General features: G+C 47.4%; 1 protein-coding gene across 1 annotated transcript in view; it reads left to right on the forward strand.

The window, feature by feature from the left end:
• Positions 1–10,978, forward strand: part of SUGP2 (SURP and G patch domain containing 2) — a 25,102-nt gene extending 14,124 nt beyond the window's left edge. The window contains exons 6-10 of the mRNA XM_004688168.2: positions 3,593–4,104; positions 6,258–6,319; positions 7,970–8,106; positions 8,634–8,754; positions 9,223–10,978. Of these exons, the coding sequence (XP_004688225.2) occupies positions 3,593–4,104; positions 6,258–6,319; positions 7,970–8,106; positions 8,634–8,754 (832 nt within the window). The 3' untranslated portion in view covers positions 9,223–10,978. The remainder of the gene's footprint in view (positions 1–3,592; positions 4,105–6,257; positions 6,320–7,969; positions 8,107–8,633; positions 8,755–9,222) is intronic.
• The last annotated feature ends 5,371 nt before the right edge of the window (positions 10,979–16,349 follow it).

The following is a 16,349-nucleotide window of genomic DNA, read 5'->3' on the forward strand; positions in this document are numbered from 1 at the left end:
TGATCACCCTAGTCCAGGTGTGGGAGCACTAGTCCACTTCCTTAGGGATGGGCTGGCACCCTTCCTCAAATGGGGGGCCATTCAACACTGTGCCCCTGCAAATAGCAAAGCTAGCATTGGAGCTAACTCTGCCTCTGGGGTGCATTCTCCTTTGGGGAAAGGCTGTCTGCAGTCAGTATTAGTAGTACTGAGTTGTAATCCCTCTGGCTCCCACTTGGAGTGGACAGGGCTCTGTGCAGTGTGGACATAGCTCCGTGCAGGCTCTGGACCAGCACTCAGCTTTAACAGACCTGCTGGTCTCCAAGTTTGGCTGCCGATTACCTCCTGTCTTTGCCTTGGCAGTAGAATGGGAGCATTTCTTTATTCCTCTGTGAAAACTATGGTGTGCAGGAAAACATCATCTAGGCCCTTGGCGCAGTCATGGTTTGGGTTATCCCTCAGCCTTTGTGACAGCCTTTTCCGGAATGCACTGTCCCCTCCACCACTGCAGTTAGAACCCTGCTCCTACAGTCAGCAGATTTCATTGTGTTCCCATTTCCTACCCACCCAGTGTTCCTGAGACATTGACTTTTATGCCTGTTTAGTTAAGGCCACAATGAGTCAGGTTACTTTTTCTTCAGGAAATCAGTACCTCAGTGCTCAGTGGTTCTTTAGTTCATTCACTTTATGTGTGTGCTTGAATTACCAGTTTATTTTTGTGAATACTCAGGACTTTTTTCTCCATCTTTTAAAAATCTCACTTAAGTACAGCATTTGCATGGTTCTAAAGTAAAAATTACAGAAGGTAGCCTCACCCATCCCCCAGAAACTAATCTCCCTCACCCATCCCCCAGAAACTAGATTCATTTCTATTGTGTGTATATTCCCATCTCCTACATCACAAATAACTTGCATAGAGCTGCCTATCAGATGTGGAGGCGCCCTCTGCTGCTGCCACCTGTGCCTGGTTCTCCTGATCGCTGCAGAATCCTCCACTTAAGCTGCGTTGGCCATTGTAGGCTTTCTGTTTGGGAAGAAAATCTTCAGGTGTTGTCGGGAGGGGTATTGTTGGGTCTAAGGACAGTGTGAGGGATTGCGTTGGATCGTTTAGTTGGCTTCTCATGGGTACTCCCCCCAGGTTCGGCAGTGCTGCCCAGCCCTTTCCCTTCAGGCCAAGGGAAAGCGTCAGAACATTTCTGATTTTTTTTTTTTTGCATAAATTTAGGTGTCCTGTATATCTCTTTCTGTAAACTGTTCATTTCATATGCCCTATCTAAAAGGTTTTGTTGAATTACAGTTGCCACACCACATACCGCACATTGATAAGTGTTAGGCTTTTTGCACCCATGCAGCCGTCATCACGATGGTAAGGGCATCTGTGACACATGTCTTTGTGCCTTGTCCTCTCCTTGGGCAGTACTAATCCGCTCTCTGTGGAGTTTTATGCTTTCTAGAAAATTATGTAGATGCAGTTTGTTCTCTTCTGTGCCTAACTCCTTATCATACCTGTTGGGATTTGTTCCTGTTGTACATGTAGCCATAGTTCATGCCTCTGTACTGCTGAGTGTCCCTGCACTGTGTAGTGATTCATTTACTGTTTACTGAGCTCTGTACCTCTTGATGCCTTTAGAGATATTTCCAATTTGGTTAAGTTGAGAGAAACCTGCTATGAGTGTCCACATGCAAGGCCTTCCGTGGTAGCTGCTTTCATGTCTCTTGGTTAAATATAAAAAGGGGAGACTGAGTTCACATTTAACTTTTGAAGAATGTGCCAATCTGCCTTTCGTAGTGACTGTCCTGGGTGAGAGTCCTTTTTCCTCCCCACCCTTACCAATAAAAAAAAAAAAATGATGTTTTCCATGTCAGCAGCAGAAAAGCAGTAGTGGTCTGTGGATCCCATGTTATTTCTCTGTGTATATATGTGCTTTTTGTGTTTCTTAGTGATATGTTTGGATCTTTGGCCATTTGTTGATTACATTGTTTGCTAATTAATGAAGTTTGAGAGCTCATTCTATATTCTTAGTATAAGTTCTTCATCAATGTGAAATGTGAAGATTTTCCTTCTAACCTGTCACTTGTTTCATTCTGACATTTATTTCTGGAGGATAAAAGTTCTTATCTTTGCCCTTTTCACTATTGGGCTTTTTCTTCCTTGATTTTTTTCTTTTTTTTTTAGATTTATTTATCTATGCATATAAGAACTGGGGTACAGGCCAGCGCTGTGGGGACTAAAAAGGTTCAGTAGAGACAGAGTGAGGAGCAGAATTGGCAGATCTACTGAAATACATTGCTGAGGGGAGCAATGGGCGAGAGAGGAGAGGTCTGCTGCTTCATGTGGATCAGCTCCCTGGCTGGGGATCAAACCCATGCTGCAGTGGCTGTGGGCAGCTTACTAGTGCTGTGCTTTAACCCCCTAGTGCCACCAGGGAGGCCCCTCTTCCTTGATTTCTAAGAGCTCTTTTCTGTGCTGTAGCTATGATCTATTTCCTTCTTCATTTGTCACTTATGTATTATTTTGCTATATGGTATGGTCTACAATACAAGAGCTTTATGTAGTCATATTCCTCAGTTTTCCCTTTGGAGGGACATCTGTATACAAAATCATAGAATTGCCCCACATTAGGTTATAAAGACATTTAATATGTTTTCTTCTAAAACTTCTGTGACTTGGTTTTTATATTTAGATGCCCAATCAGGGATTATTTGGGAGTGGAAGGCACAGGCTGGATCCAATTTAAATATTTTCTAAAGCTTCCCAGTTGTCCTGATAACTGAAAAGGTTCTGTTTTCATAGTGGTGCTATCAGAAAATGTTTCTAGTCTTTCTCCTGATCTGTGTCCAGGTGAAAAATGTACTGTTACCACACTGCTTTAAATGCCGAGGTTTTCACATCTATACTCTCTGGGGGTGCTAGAGCCTTTCATTAAGCTTGTGCACAGTTTTCCCAGATATATTTGTATGTTTATTTTTTCTATATATTTTAGAATCATACTATTTAGATCCAGAAAAAAAAAATGATGCTTTTATTGGGGTTTTGAAAATTATATGTAAATTAGGGGGAGAAAGACACATTGGCCAGGTTGAGTTGTCCTGTCCAGAAACAAGGGCTATCTTCTTTTGTTCCAAGTAGGTCTGGTGTTTTGAGCATGTTTTGGTTTCTCACAGCAGCCAAGCATGCCCCCAGACATGGCTATTGGTCTAGGTCGCAGTGGGACCTCTCATTGACACTACCTGCTCACAGTATCTTTGCTAGACATGGAGCAGGAAGTACTATGGTGGCATACCTTCCCTGGTACATGAGTGAGGCCGAGCCCCCGTGAGCAGGCAGCAGTGTGACTGGTGCCCAGCAGTGTGGTGCCATCCAATCCAGACCTGTGACTGCCAGCACTTCTCTGGGCATCCTTGCTTGTTCCATACCTCCCTTCCCCAAAACACTTAGGGTCCTGTGTAAAGTTACTAATACTCCTCAAACTCTGACTTATAAAGAAATATCCCACTAGCCTGTTATTGTCCCCTCTGTCCCATCCCAACTTTGTGGACCTGTCTGACAGTTTCAGCAAATGAGGATCTTCAGAGGACACTCAAGTTCATTGGTGTCTTTCATTTGCTCCAGGTTCCTGCATGACCAAAACAGCTCAGCTTTCAAATTCTATCGCAAGAAAGTATTTGAGCTGTGCCCATCAATTTGCTTTACATCATCTTCGTTGAACCTCCACCCTGGCGAGGACACCGAATGTCAGGAAAGTGCCCTGGACCCTGGGGAAGAGGAAGGAGAATCTGAAGATGAGCCGCCCCATCAAGAGGCTGAGCTGGAGAGCCCAGAGTTGATGCCTGAAGAAGATGAGGAGGAGGAGGACGAGGAGGAGGATGAAGATGAGGAGGGGGGTGAAGAAGCCCCTACTCCTGTAGGGACATCCAGACTGGGAGGTGCTCCCAAGCCTGAGGGTAGTCCCCCTGCTGATGGCTTCCCTAGTGAGATGACTGAGGATGGTCCAGCAGGTGCACTTGCCCTATCACAGACTGCCTCGGGGTCCTGCTTCCCCAGGAAGAGGGTCAGCAGCAAGTCACTGAAGGTTGGCATGATTCCAGCCCCCAAAAGGCTGTGTCTCATCCAGGAACCAAAAGGTACGTGTTTCGTGGGATGCTGGACCCCTACACAGACTCCACAGGGTCAAGGTGCTGGGTGGCAGTTGAGAGTAGAGCGCTGGACTGTTGTGAAGAATTTTTTTTTTTAAAGATTTATTTATCTGTGCATACAAGAGTTGGGGTGCAGGCCAGAGGTGTTGGGGGTGAGAGGGTTCACCAGAGACAGAGTGGGGAGCAGAACAGGTAGGTCTACTGGAATTCAGTGCTGAAGGGAGCAGCAGGCAAGACAGGAGAGGTCTGCTGCACCTTGTGGATCAGCTTCCTGGATGGGGATTAAACTCAGTGCTGCAGTGGCTACAGATAGCTTCATAGTACTGCATTTTAATCCCCAGCACCACTAGGGAGGCCCTGTTGTGAAGAATTTAGCAACGCTTGGCTGCTACACAAAATAGCTGGCTAATTTGTCACTCCTGTCTATCCTAACACCAGCCTGGACGTTACTTCCCAGTCTTATGTTTTTTTAAGATTTTATTTATTTATGCATACAGAAATAGGCCAGAGGTGCAGGGGTGGTGAAAGGATTCACCAGAAACAGAGTGGGGAGCAGAAGAGGCAGATCGACAAGTACACTGCTGAGGGGAGCAGTGGGTGAGCAGTGAGGAGTATAGGTCTTCTGCGCCATGCGGATCACATCCAGACCAGGGATTGCACTCACACTGAAGAAGCCATAGCTTGGCTTAGCTTTGCATGAGTGCACCAACCCTCTGTGCCACCAGGAAGGGCCCATTTCCCAGTCGACTTAAAGCCGGTGCAATATGGCATTCTATGTGCTTGGCTTTAGCCTAAAACCATCGTGGTGGTTGAGCATGTGAACCTCCATTCCATTCAAATCATGGCCAGGAATATGTGGTTGGGTTAGTCTGTAGCTTTTGTACCCCCATACTGTTGGTGTTTGCACTGTTGCTCAACATCCAGTGGAGAACGGTAGCCTAAAGGGACAGGACAGATTGTCTCAGCCGCTTTCTGCCTATGACCTTGTGGGTGCCTGACTCTGAGCTCCCTGAAGATCTAGAGGAATGATATCCTACTTCTATAGTGATGAAGCGGCAGGAGGACAACAACATGAGACTGGTCTAGGTTGAGTGCCCCCTGCTGTGCTTGCTCTGACCATAGAAGGCCATCCCCTGCTCATTTGGGAGAGGGGCCAACAGTTGGGGTACAGCAGTAAAACTGCACATTTTCCATTGAACGGTTGGTGGAGTTATGTGCAGGTGTGGCCCCACCATTGCAGTAGACTGGAGCCATCCTTAGAAAGTGCCTTTGTCCCTCTGTCCCCTTCTCACGCACACTGGCTACCACTGACCATTCTTTGGCCTTTTTTACTCTTCTTTCACTGTTAGTGGGATTACACTGTGTACAACCTTTTGTGATAGACTGCCAGGGGCCTGGATGGTTCCTGTGCCCCTATCCACCCAGGTGTCTCCGCACAGCCAGATCTTGGCTCTCTTTAGCACAAGACTGATGCTGTGAAACTTGCATGTGAGGCATTGTGAACAGCGCCCCTCTCTTGTCACCTGTGTATTATACACTAAGACTCAGGTTCATTCCCAACTGTTGGTGTAGTTTCTACCCAGGGTTTGTGTTTGTGGAAATTGCTAACTGTTAAACCCCTTCACTCCTCAGCACTTGTCTGGCGCTTTGACAGTGATCAGAATACTGTTGAGGGTGCCCTTCATGGGGAATAGTGAGGTTCTTTATTTAGGAAGCTCTCAGTTCTTTCATTGAGTGGATGAAAAGACAAAACTACACATCTCCCGTCATCAGAAATAATAATGTGAATCAGCGAGCAGCATGTAATTTTTTTTTGGAAAGTTATGTGTGGACTTTTTGTATTGATGGAATAGTCCCAGGGATCTTAGGAAGTACAGATTGCACAGTTATTCAGCAAAATGTGTGTATCCCATCATGGGAAATGATCCATGCATGGGCCCTTCATTATAACCATTCAGATGGATTTTCCAAGTGCAAAGTGACCACCCTTGGTTGCACCCACATGTTCAGTTTCTGCTGAGCCTCTGTGGGCATTAGGTTCCTGAGAGGCCTTGTGGTGTGCTTATAGCTACTCTGTAGGCAGCGGGACAGTAACCAAAACTGCAATCTGCATATACATGTCTTACTTTTGTGTCTTCCAGTTCACGAACCAGTTCGTATTGCCTATGACAGGCCTCGGGGTCGACCTGTGTCCAAAAAAAAGGTGAGCTTGATGTGATGTAGGACTTTACTGGGCTCAAGCGGTCACTGTGACCTCGGACTATGTTGTATCATACCCTAGTCTGGGGTCAGTTTATAAAGCATTACAAACATCCTTTTCTCCAGGGACTACTTTTGGCTTTGCTCTGCAGGAGGGTGGGAATTAGTCCATTTAACAAGTGATTGAGACCAGGGTGGAGGTGGTAGAGTGGGAGAAGGTGCAAAGTTTGAAGAAATGGATGAGGTACTGTCTCAGCCATAGAGAAGTTCTTTGATTATGGTTAAGAGGGTCCTGCTTTGCTGGCAGGTCCAGCTCTTATGTATTCCTCCACATTCACAACCCCTGCGCACCAGGCCCTCTCTGCTCCCAGAGGCAGCCGTGAACAGGGCCTCAGAATAACAGAAGTGAGGGAGGGAGGGGTGCTTTAGGTGCAGAGAAGCAGTTGATGGAAGGTGAGGGGACCCAAGCTCACATAGTCCCTGCAGATGAATGACATCAGCGCTCTAATCACTTCTTAGGGAGAGGCCCTCAAGGACCATGGTGGGTGCTCTGGGGAGAAGATATGAGAGTTAGGATGGTGCTGCCATTGGCTGAAGTGGGGAGGCCTCCTCTGGGGTATGTCATTGGAAGGAAATAGAGTGCACTACATATCGACAAGCAGACACTTATGGGAAAAAGTGAGCTCACCCAGGACAGAAGATTTCAGATCCTTAGAGATCAGAAAACTGAATGAGATGCTGAGGCAGAGAATCAGTCTCAGCCCATTATGAGGAAGAGGAGATTTCCGGTTCCCACAACTTGAGACGCAAACTAGTGTACTGACTTTTAAGTCAGCACCCAGATACCCATCTGTGATCTGGCTGAGGGGCTACTCAGTGTAAATTGGGAGAGCCACAACTGCCCTGCAGGTAGTGAAATACCCTGAGATTCGAAGGAAACGTGTGAACCCCTGATGTACTGCACAGTCAGGTCTCCAGAGGCACCTGCACACAGGAGGAGGTGTCCAGCTTGCTCCCTGGCTTCCAAGCATGGCTTTTCTCCAGCCCCAGGACATCAAGGTGACTGCTAGAGACAAATTGAGTACCCAGAAGGGCCTGTCCAGGCCACGCTGCTTTCCCAAAGGGATGCAGCCCTGCCATCTGAGACCCATGACCAGTCTTTACCTTCCCCACCTTCTCTGCGACAGGGTGGCATGACAGCAACCCCAGTGTCATCTTAGTGGGTGTGAGATGACATGCCCGTCTCTCTGATGACAAGGGGTCTCAAGGCTGGCAACTCCTGCCTATCACTCCCTAGCCCTTTTCCTGTGCACAACTGTTTGTCCCTCTTCTTCCCCAGGTAACAGCATGACACCTTCCTGAATCCTTGTCTGCCTTGCTAGATACCCTCAGGCTTATTTCAGCCACACCAGTAATTTGTATGCACGCATGTACATATACGGACACACATGCACAAACTCCTTCACACCTGAGGGTGCACTTCTCTACATATGGATGAACTTGGTTGTAACTTCCTTTCTAAGGGAAGACTATGTAGTGGAAGGGCCTGTGCAGATGATCAGGAGGCTTTGAGGTGTCATTCAAGCCCTGCAAGGGCAGACCTTTGTATTAGTTGCTTCTCTGCAATTGCTTGCACCCTCTTCTCTCTCCTCAGAAACCCAAGGACTTTGACTTTGCCCAGCAGAAGCTGACTGACAAGAACCTAGGGTTCCAGATGCTGCAGAAGATGGGCTGGAAAGAGGGCCATGGCCTGGGCTCCTGCGGGAAGGGCATCAGGGAGCCCGTCAGCGTGTACGACAGGCTCTGGGCGGGTGGGGGGTGCCAAGGCTTTCTGTGGGATTCTGGCCCAAGACCTTTGACCTGTATCCCAGTTCTTGGTTCCCATACATTGAGCATGGCTTCAAACTGGCAGTTTTTTTCTCTTTAACAAAGATAGTGTTAGGTGAGATGAGAATGATTGTTTACACATGCAGTTCTTGTAGACTCAGATTGGCTTTGTGCTTGGGCCACATTGTCAGAGTGGTAGTTCTGGTTAGTTGCATCAACAGCCACTTTCCCTTTTCTGAGACACTGAGCAATTAGTGAAACTGGGAGAACATGGCCGGGGTTTAAGAGTTATTAACATCCAGCAGGCATTTCATTAATACCAAACTTAGTACCTGCTGGGGGGGTTTTGCTGTAAGTAGGGCTCTGAGCACACCCTCAGGTCTGCATACTTACACAGGTGAGTACCCCTTACTCCCCTCTGTTGTCATTGTGTGTCCTCTGGTGGCCAGACTCTGGGCTTGGTGTCACTAACACTCTCTTTTGCCCCTCAGGGGAACTGCCTCAGAAGGGGAGGGGTTAGGTGCCGATGGACAGGAGCACAAGGAAGACACATTTGATGTGTTCCGTCAGCGGATGATGCAGATGTACAGACACAAACGGGCAAACAAATAGGTATGCGTGTAAGCTGTGTGAAGGCATGTGCCTGAGCTGATGTTTCTTCCCAAACAATTAGTGTTCCCTATACCCCAAATGCCACCAAAAAACATCAAAAACTTCTGTGTAGGAAATAAAAGGAGACTTTGGATACAGATGTGCCTTCCTCTCAGTGTCCAGGTTTGGCTGAAGGAGTGAGCCCCCATACTCCCTAAGCATAATTCTGTGCCTGTCAGCAGGGCCTGGGAGCAAGGCTTTCAGGCTGGACCACATGCAGCTGTCCACGCAAGTGGCCTTCCATCCTGCAAGTGTAAGGGTGAACTGGAGGGTGACGCTTTCCTAACTCCCTTTCTGAGGGTCTTCAGATTCTTCTCCTTCAATTGACTGCGGGTATATAACCCATCATCTTTCACCTCTCTTTTTAGTTGCCCTTCCCCCCGCCATTGCCAACTCCATTTTGAACAGAGTCATTCTCTCCCTGAATAGATCAAAACCATTGGTGAGAAAGATCAGGCTTGAAGCAGCAATTACTCTTAAAACATCAGCTCTGCCCGGATCTGCCCTGGAACCAGTGCCCACATACGGTTTGGTGTGTACCAAAAACAAATGTCTGCAGTTTCTGGTGTGGATTGTCCTCTGACTTTTCTTAAGAGAAAGAACTCATTTCCAATCTGCTTCTGCCTTTCCCCTCACCCGTGTCCCTTTGCAGTGGATCCCTCTGGATCTGCTGTGACCCTTCACAGGCAGTGCTGCCCAGGAGCACACCAGGGCTCTCAGCGCACAGGAGCCAGCCATGCAGTCTTCCTAGCCAAAAGTCTCTGACATGCCTTTAAACAATACAGTTAGATCTGTTGTCTTATTCTCTAGGATGTGAGCAGGATAGAAATGGGTAATAGCTAACTCTATGCCCTGGGACCACAAATGCTGGCAAGAGCACTGAAGCCCCTTGAGCAAGGGAGATACTCAGTTGACAAATGTGGTATTTATGAAGTCTCTTAAGTACATCCCAAGAGACTTAGACATATTTTAGCAGCAGTATGATATAGTTGATTCAGAGGGGAGTAATTGTTAAACTATGAAACTTTCCAGGTCTCTTGGAATCCACATAGCAAACTGCAGTTTGATTTCTTTTACCCACATATGGAGTGTCTGCTGTAATGGGGGGAGGGGTGTGAACTTCTCAGGACTCTTCATTTGCTGCACGTGTGGCAGTGTAAAGACTTGTTTTATTAGAGCCTTTGTGCAGAGCAGAAAGCATCCTCTTGGGGTAGGCTCCGCAGCTGTTTGCTATTTCAAGGCATATGATTGCCACCCCTTCTAGCTTCTTGAAGCAAACATACGGAATCCTTGGGCTTTTGGAATCTCAATCCTCATAAAGCAGCAGTGTTGAAGTTTTAAATATGTGCTAAAATTTGGAAAACTTGGGACCCTGCTGATAGGGAATGCAGCAGTGGGTTACTGTCTCGGCTGCTCTTACTGGCTGTTAAGAAATCCTTACTCTCAAAGCCACTGGCATGCCACTGTCTTCTGTCTGGTCTGTGACCTGAGCCCTTGAGCACAGGCCTCTGCTATCTACCTTTTCAGGAGCAGCCTAGGAACTCTGCTTGCTTCTGGTCTCTTCCATTTGGCAGTCAGCACATCTATATTGCCTTGGACCTGACTCATGTTCAGGGGTACGACGGTTTTGGGGAACCCTAGCTATGGGGCTTATCTCCTCTCCTCTCCTGATTCTTCCTATAGCCTTTTATGGTGTCAGGGGTCAGGAACCATGGAATTCTTAGAAGGGCCTCCATAGTCTTGAGCAGTACCCTCAGCACAGGTTCTAGCTCTTTCTCTGGACCATAACTCTGTCATGTTTGCTCTGTTCTCATATGTTCATTGTTTACTTTCTCCACTTTTAAAAGTAAGATACTTTAGGAAATCTTGGGGTATGAACCTTCTCCCGGCAGCCTCCTGCCTTCCCTCTTCTTGGGGGCACTTGCTTTGCACTGACAGTGAGAACCTTTGGCAGATGTCAAAGGGAACACCTCCTTGAGCCTGCAGAGTCCTTCCAGCACCAGATGGTGCCTTTCCTGTGGATTGGACAACCAGGTGGTGAAGGCGCTGCTGGGAACTAGGAGGCACGCCTCTGTCCTCCAGCTGGCTGTCAGCCAGGGCCCAGCGCACTGCCCTTTGCAGGAGCCTGGTGCAAATATGTGTGTGGTTGCAAGACCTTGTCAAAGTCACAGTGTCTTTTCTGTCATTCTAGTTCCAGGGTCTCTTCCGTGAGGACGACAGGCATCCGGAAAGTGCTAACTCACCACTTTGGGTGCTTACTGTCTCTGGCTTGTTTCCATCACTGGAAATCACATAGAGAATTTTAGCATTTTTGGTCCTTGGTAAAACTTAGAAGACATTTGTGATGTTACAAAATGAAAGTTTTTGGGTTTTTTTTTAATCTCAGAAGTTGTGAATGTTGTTAATCACTTAGCAGTTGCAATAAATGTAGTGGAAACCCAATTTTCCATGATCTCCTATTGATGTGTTTTGAAAACCAGACCAGTCTGGGACATGTGGTAGGTGTTACGAGGGCCATCATGGAGCTAGATAACATGCTCTGGGACCTGCTCTCTGCCTGCCTGGGGACCTCACTGACAGATTCACCCCAGTCACCAACCATACCTAGCTTTTTCAGAGAGCAGATTTGACCAAGACCAAGCATAGTGAGATCACGTCCTATTGGAGAAATAGGTGCTGGGTGTCAGGATGTGGGAGTACTGCTCTTTAAGACTTCCCCATTGCCAGGATCATGACTACAAGGCCCACCAGGGTTCCCCCCAACTAAGGAGCTGGTCCATGCGGTATCTTTAACTCCCTGCAGCTCCCACATGCTGTGATCCCTTCACCAGCAGCCCTTCGCCTGGCCTGCGGTGAGGAGTGAGGCACAGGACACAGTAACTGAGCCAGCCTGACACCCGTGGACCTGACAGGGCCCCCACTTTAGCATGGCATGACAGGAAGGAGCCAGGGCCCCTTGGGACCTCTCCTCCCCGCTCTGTCCCCAGGACACACAGGAGTGGCAGGGACCCAAGACCATGGTCTTCCCATACATTTGCTTCCATCTTCCAAGAGGCTGGTCTCTACTGTCACTCATTTCCTGAGAAAGTCCCCCATTCCCTCCCTGGAGACTACAGGTAATGCCATCTCAGGCCTTAGGTTCCCCTCTGCAGTTGGATGATTTCGTTTGGAAGAAAAATTTCCTCTTCTTTGTCATTCAGGACTACCCACTCTTGTCCGGGACGGCCCTGCCTCCCTAGTCTCTCAGCACTTAGCTGTGTATGCATGTGCGTACACAGTCACCTGTGCTTAATACATGCTACATGACTGTTAAAGCAATACATTTTTTTTTTTTTCCAAAAGATGGGGGAGGGCCCTCCCTGGTGGTGCAACGGGTTAAAGTGCAGCACTGCAAAGCTGGCCACAGCTGCTTCAGTCCAAGTTCGATCCGCCCTGGAGGTGAGCCACATGGCGAGGCAGACCTCTCCTGTCTTGCCCACTGCTCCCCTCAGCAGTGTACTTCGTCAGTCTGCCTATTCTGCTTCCCACTCTGTCTCTGGTGAATCCTCTCACCACCCCTGCACCTCTGACTTGTTCCCCAGTTCTGTATGCTTTAAAAATAAATAAATAAAGATGGGAAGGAGGGAAACAACCTAGATATGTAGAACAAACAGCAGTTTCCCCCTTCTCATGTCCTCATTATCAATAAAGTGAAGTCAATAAAGTATCACACCAGAAACTTGCTTCCTCACACACTGGAGGTCCTGCAGCCTCCACATGGTAGACTCCCAAGTGAATAGCGGCAGCATATTCACACAGAAGACATTACATGTGTGTTCTTGGAAAATACCTCCCCACCCATGGTACTGGGTCTGGGATCTGTGAGATGTATAAACAGGCATGTTCTACCTGGAGCCCTTAATGCAAACAGCACGACCACATTCTATTCTGTGGTGACTACTTTTTCACTTAAAAATGTACATATGACTATGATGGACTGTTACTTTCCCAAACCTGCCCCTGTAGCCACAGGGTTGTTGCTAAGTTTTGGCTCCTACATTCGAGATCTCTTTTGAAAAAACCCAAGGGATCCTCCCCACTGTCTTCCACATTCCTGAACCTTTCACATCATTTTGGCTGCAGCTAGCTGGTGACCACATTAGCCCAACTGTATGTAAGGAGCTATTACCCCAGGAACTGCAGCTGCTGCCACCGCTACCCACCTCTTCTCTGTACTCCAGGTTCCCCCACCCAACAATACCCCAGAACATGTGTTGTAGAGCCCTCTCTGGTGGCACAGCAGGTTAAAGTGCAGCGCTGAAGCACGCTGCAGCTGCTTCAGTGCGAGTTCGGTCCCTGGGCCTGGAGCTGACCCGCATGACAGTACAGACCTCTCCTGTTTCACCCGTTGTTCCCCTCAGCAGTGTACTTTGTTGATCTGCCTGTTCTGCTCCCCACTTTGTCTCTGGTGAATCCTCTCACCACCCCTGTACCTCTGGCCTGCACCCCAGTTTTGTATGCATAAATAAATAAATAAACAAACAAATAGATAGATAGATAGATAGATAGATAGATTAGATAGATAGATAGATAGATAGATTAGATAGATAGATAGATAGATAGATAGATAGATAGATAGATAGATAGATAGATAGATAGATAGATAGAAAGAAAGAACATGTGTTGTAGAAGCTAGCAGTCTAAACCTGCCCTTCCTGTTGAATTCCCCCCCTCAGCACCAGTGGTCACCTGTTGCCCAATACAAGGGAATCAAGGCTGGTGTGTCCCACAACCCACCCTTCCTGAGCCATAGACATGGGACCCTCCATTTTTCTCAATGAACTGGGATGCACACTTGCAGGGTTTCTGCAAGACCCTTGTGGAGAGATTTAGGGTTGATGTTTGTTCATCCTGTGTACCCCTGTCCCTGGGCCTCAGCTTCCCCACCTGCAAATTGGACATCCCACCTGCCCATGCCTGCCAGCTTGATAGCAGGGCCATATCTCAACAGCCCCCTTTATAGAAGGGTCCACCGAAGAGAAAATTGTCATCCATGTATTGAGGGAATGCACAATTGAGGTGAGAAGCCAGGTGACAGTAATGGGACTCTAGCCACTGACCTGCCAGCAATCCCAACCCCTTGTACAGGTGGGGAAATGGAGGCGCAGAAAGAGGCTGCACAAGAAGTTTGTTTCAAGCTGGTGGTGTGTGGCACAGCAGCAACCTTTCCAGCCAGCAAGTGGAGCTCAGACATGAACTCTGGGAACAAGGTTAAGTTCCTACTCTTTTTTTTTTTAAATAAAGATTTTTTTTTAATTTATTTATGGCTATAAGAACTGGAATAGGCTGGAGCTGCTGAGGGTGAGAGGATTCATCAGAGACAGAATGGGGAGCAGAACAGGCAGGTTGACTAAAATACACTGCTGTGGGCAGGGGGCAGCAGGCTAGAGGAGAAGTCTGCTGCTCCATGTGGGTAGCTCTCTGGCCCGGGATCGAACTCATGATGCAGTGGCTGCCAGTCCATCAATGGAGATGATTCTCCACCCTGCCCCAGACTTGTGTGACCTCCAGCACTTGCCTTGCAGGTCCTCCTCCAGGCCTGTACCTGACCACCCTGGACCGATGGAGTGTCCTACTGACTGTCTTAACCAGAATGGGACTTGAAGGCTAGACCCCTAAACTCACCACACAGGCGCAAAGACACACCCACATGCAGTCATGTGTGCATGTACGCAGATGTTCGTGTGTACAAACACGAGCTGTGCATACACAAATCACACACCTGGGCATGCACAGACATGTGTACTTCCTTTCTATCTCAAGTCCATCAAGGCTCTGGGAATCTTCACTCAGGAATTCTAGCTGACATTGAATCTGACTGGAGCTGCTTCCCCACAACCCCAGAAGGGGGACCTCATGAGCTAAGCTCTGCTTTGCTTGACTTCTCGAGTATCCTCAGTGGGACCCAGGAGAGCGCTGCCTCTAGTTCCTGCAGTTCCAGGATTGAGGGGTGAGGTTTCACTTCTGGGTTTCTGGCCCATGACTTGATGACTTGCTTATACGTAGAGCAAAGCGGAACTTGAAGGTTTGAACCCTCAGTCTTAACATCCTCCTTGCGCCTGGGGGTGATAATTCACCTCTCTGAGCCTCAGTTTCCTCTCTTATGACAAGAGAGCAGTTTCACCTGCAGCAGGGTTGTGAGGATCAGTCCTAGGATTCCAGGAAGCTCACGATGTCAGTAGTACTGTGCCATAACCTGTCACCGAGGCTTCCATCCCCATTCCTCCTCCTAAAAAATTGTTTCCCAAGCCCTGACCTAGACCTGGTGATGTGATGGAAGGGCCACAACAGTGCACCTAAAGAACTCACTTCAGCCCTGGTGGCCCCAGGTTCCTGATTGGTAGCATAAGGACAGTCCTCCCTGGTGCATTAGCTGAGAAGTGGGGCTGTGCAGGAATTCAGAGGAAAGAGGTGCACACACTTGACAAATTCCTGGTATCCCTTCATTGACCATAAGCCCAGCTGACAACTAGGGCTTCCCTGTGCTGGTGGGATGGCACACCCTTGCTGGAGTGCCTGAAGATTCCCCAACCTTTTTCTGTGATAAAAGATTCACATAACAAAATGCACTATTTTAAAATGAGCAATCTAGAGGCATTTAATATATCCACAATGTTGTATAAGCACCACCTCTACTTACAGAACATTGTTACCCCAAAAGGAGACCCTGTCTCCATCACCCCCCACTTTACTTCCTCAGCCCCTGACAACCACCAATCTGCTTTCTATCTATAGATTTGCCTGTTCTGGATATTTCCTAGAAAGACCACCTTGGGGCTCTCCCTGGTGATGCAACAGGTTAAAGTGCAGCTCTATGAAGCTATCCACAGCCACTGCAGTGTGAGTTCATCCCTGGCCAGGGAGCTGACCCACATGGTGCAGGCGACCTCTCCTGACCCACCCACTGCTCCTGTCAGCAGTGTATTTCAGTCAATCCACCTGTTCTGTCCCCCACTCTGTCTCTGGTGAATCCTTTACCCCCTGCACTTCTGGCTTATGCCCTAGTTCTTGTGTGTATAAATAAAAACTTAGAGAAAAAAAAAGGCCACATTGTGGTCTTTTGTGTTGTGTGTGGTAGTTTCTCCTTAAGCATCTTTCCCACAAACATTTTTTTGCCACATAACTAATTGTCCATAAATCAATTTTGCCATATAAAAGGAAAGAGCTGGTTGACAGTTTTATTTCTCCATTGATAAAAACCAGCTCTTTGCAAATGGATGTTTCATTTTCTAGTATAGTAGTATACAATCTGGCTTTACAATCTGATTTCACAATTTCAGTAAACCTGATTGCAAAAAAAAAAGTAACAAGAAATGTATAAAACCATGAACAGAAGTATAAAACCATGAACAACTGAAAGACTTGGACGGTAAGTGCTTAGGTACAGTCCATCACAAAAAAACTGTTACTTGTGCATGTTTCCAATACATTTTGAAATGTATTTGAGTATTTTGTATTTTTATCAATATATTTAGCTTTGTTTAATGCTTCATCTTTTTATTCTGTAAGTAATTCTT

Source organism: Condylura cristata, unplaced genomic scaffold (genome assembly GCF_000260355.1).
Source record: "Condylura cristata isolate star-nosed mole 26May11 unplaced genomic scaffold, ConCri1.0 scaffold00024, whole genome shotgun sequence".
Taxonomy (NCBI): Eukaryota; Metazoa; Chordata; class Mammalia; order Eulipotyphla; family Talpidae; genus Condylura; species Condylura cristata.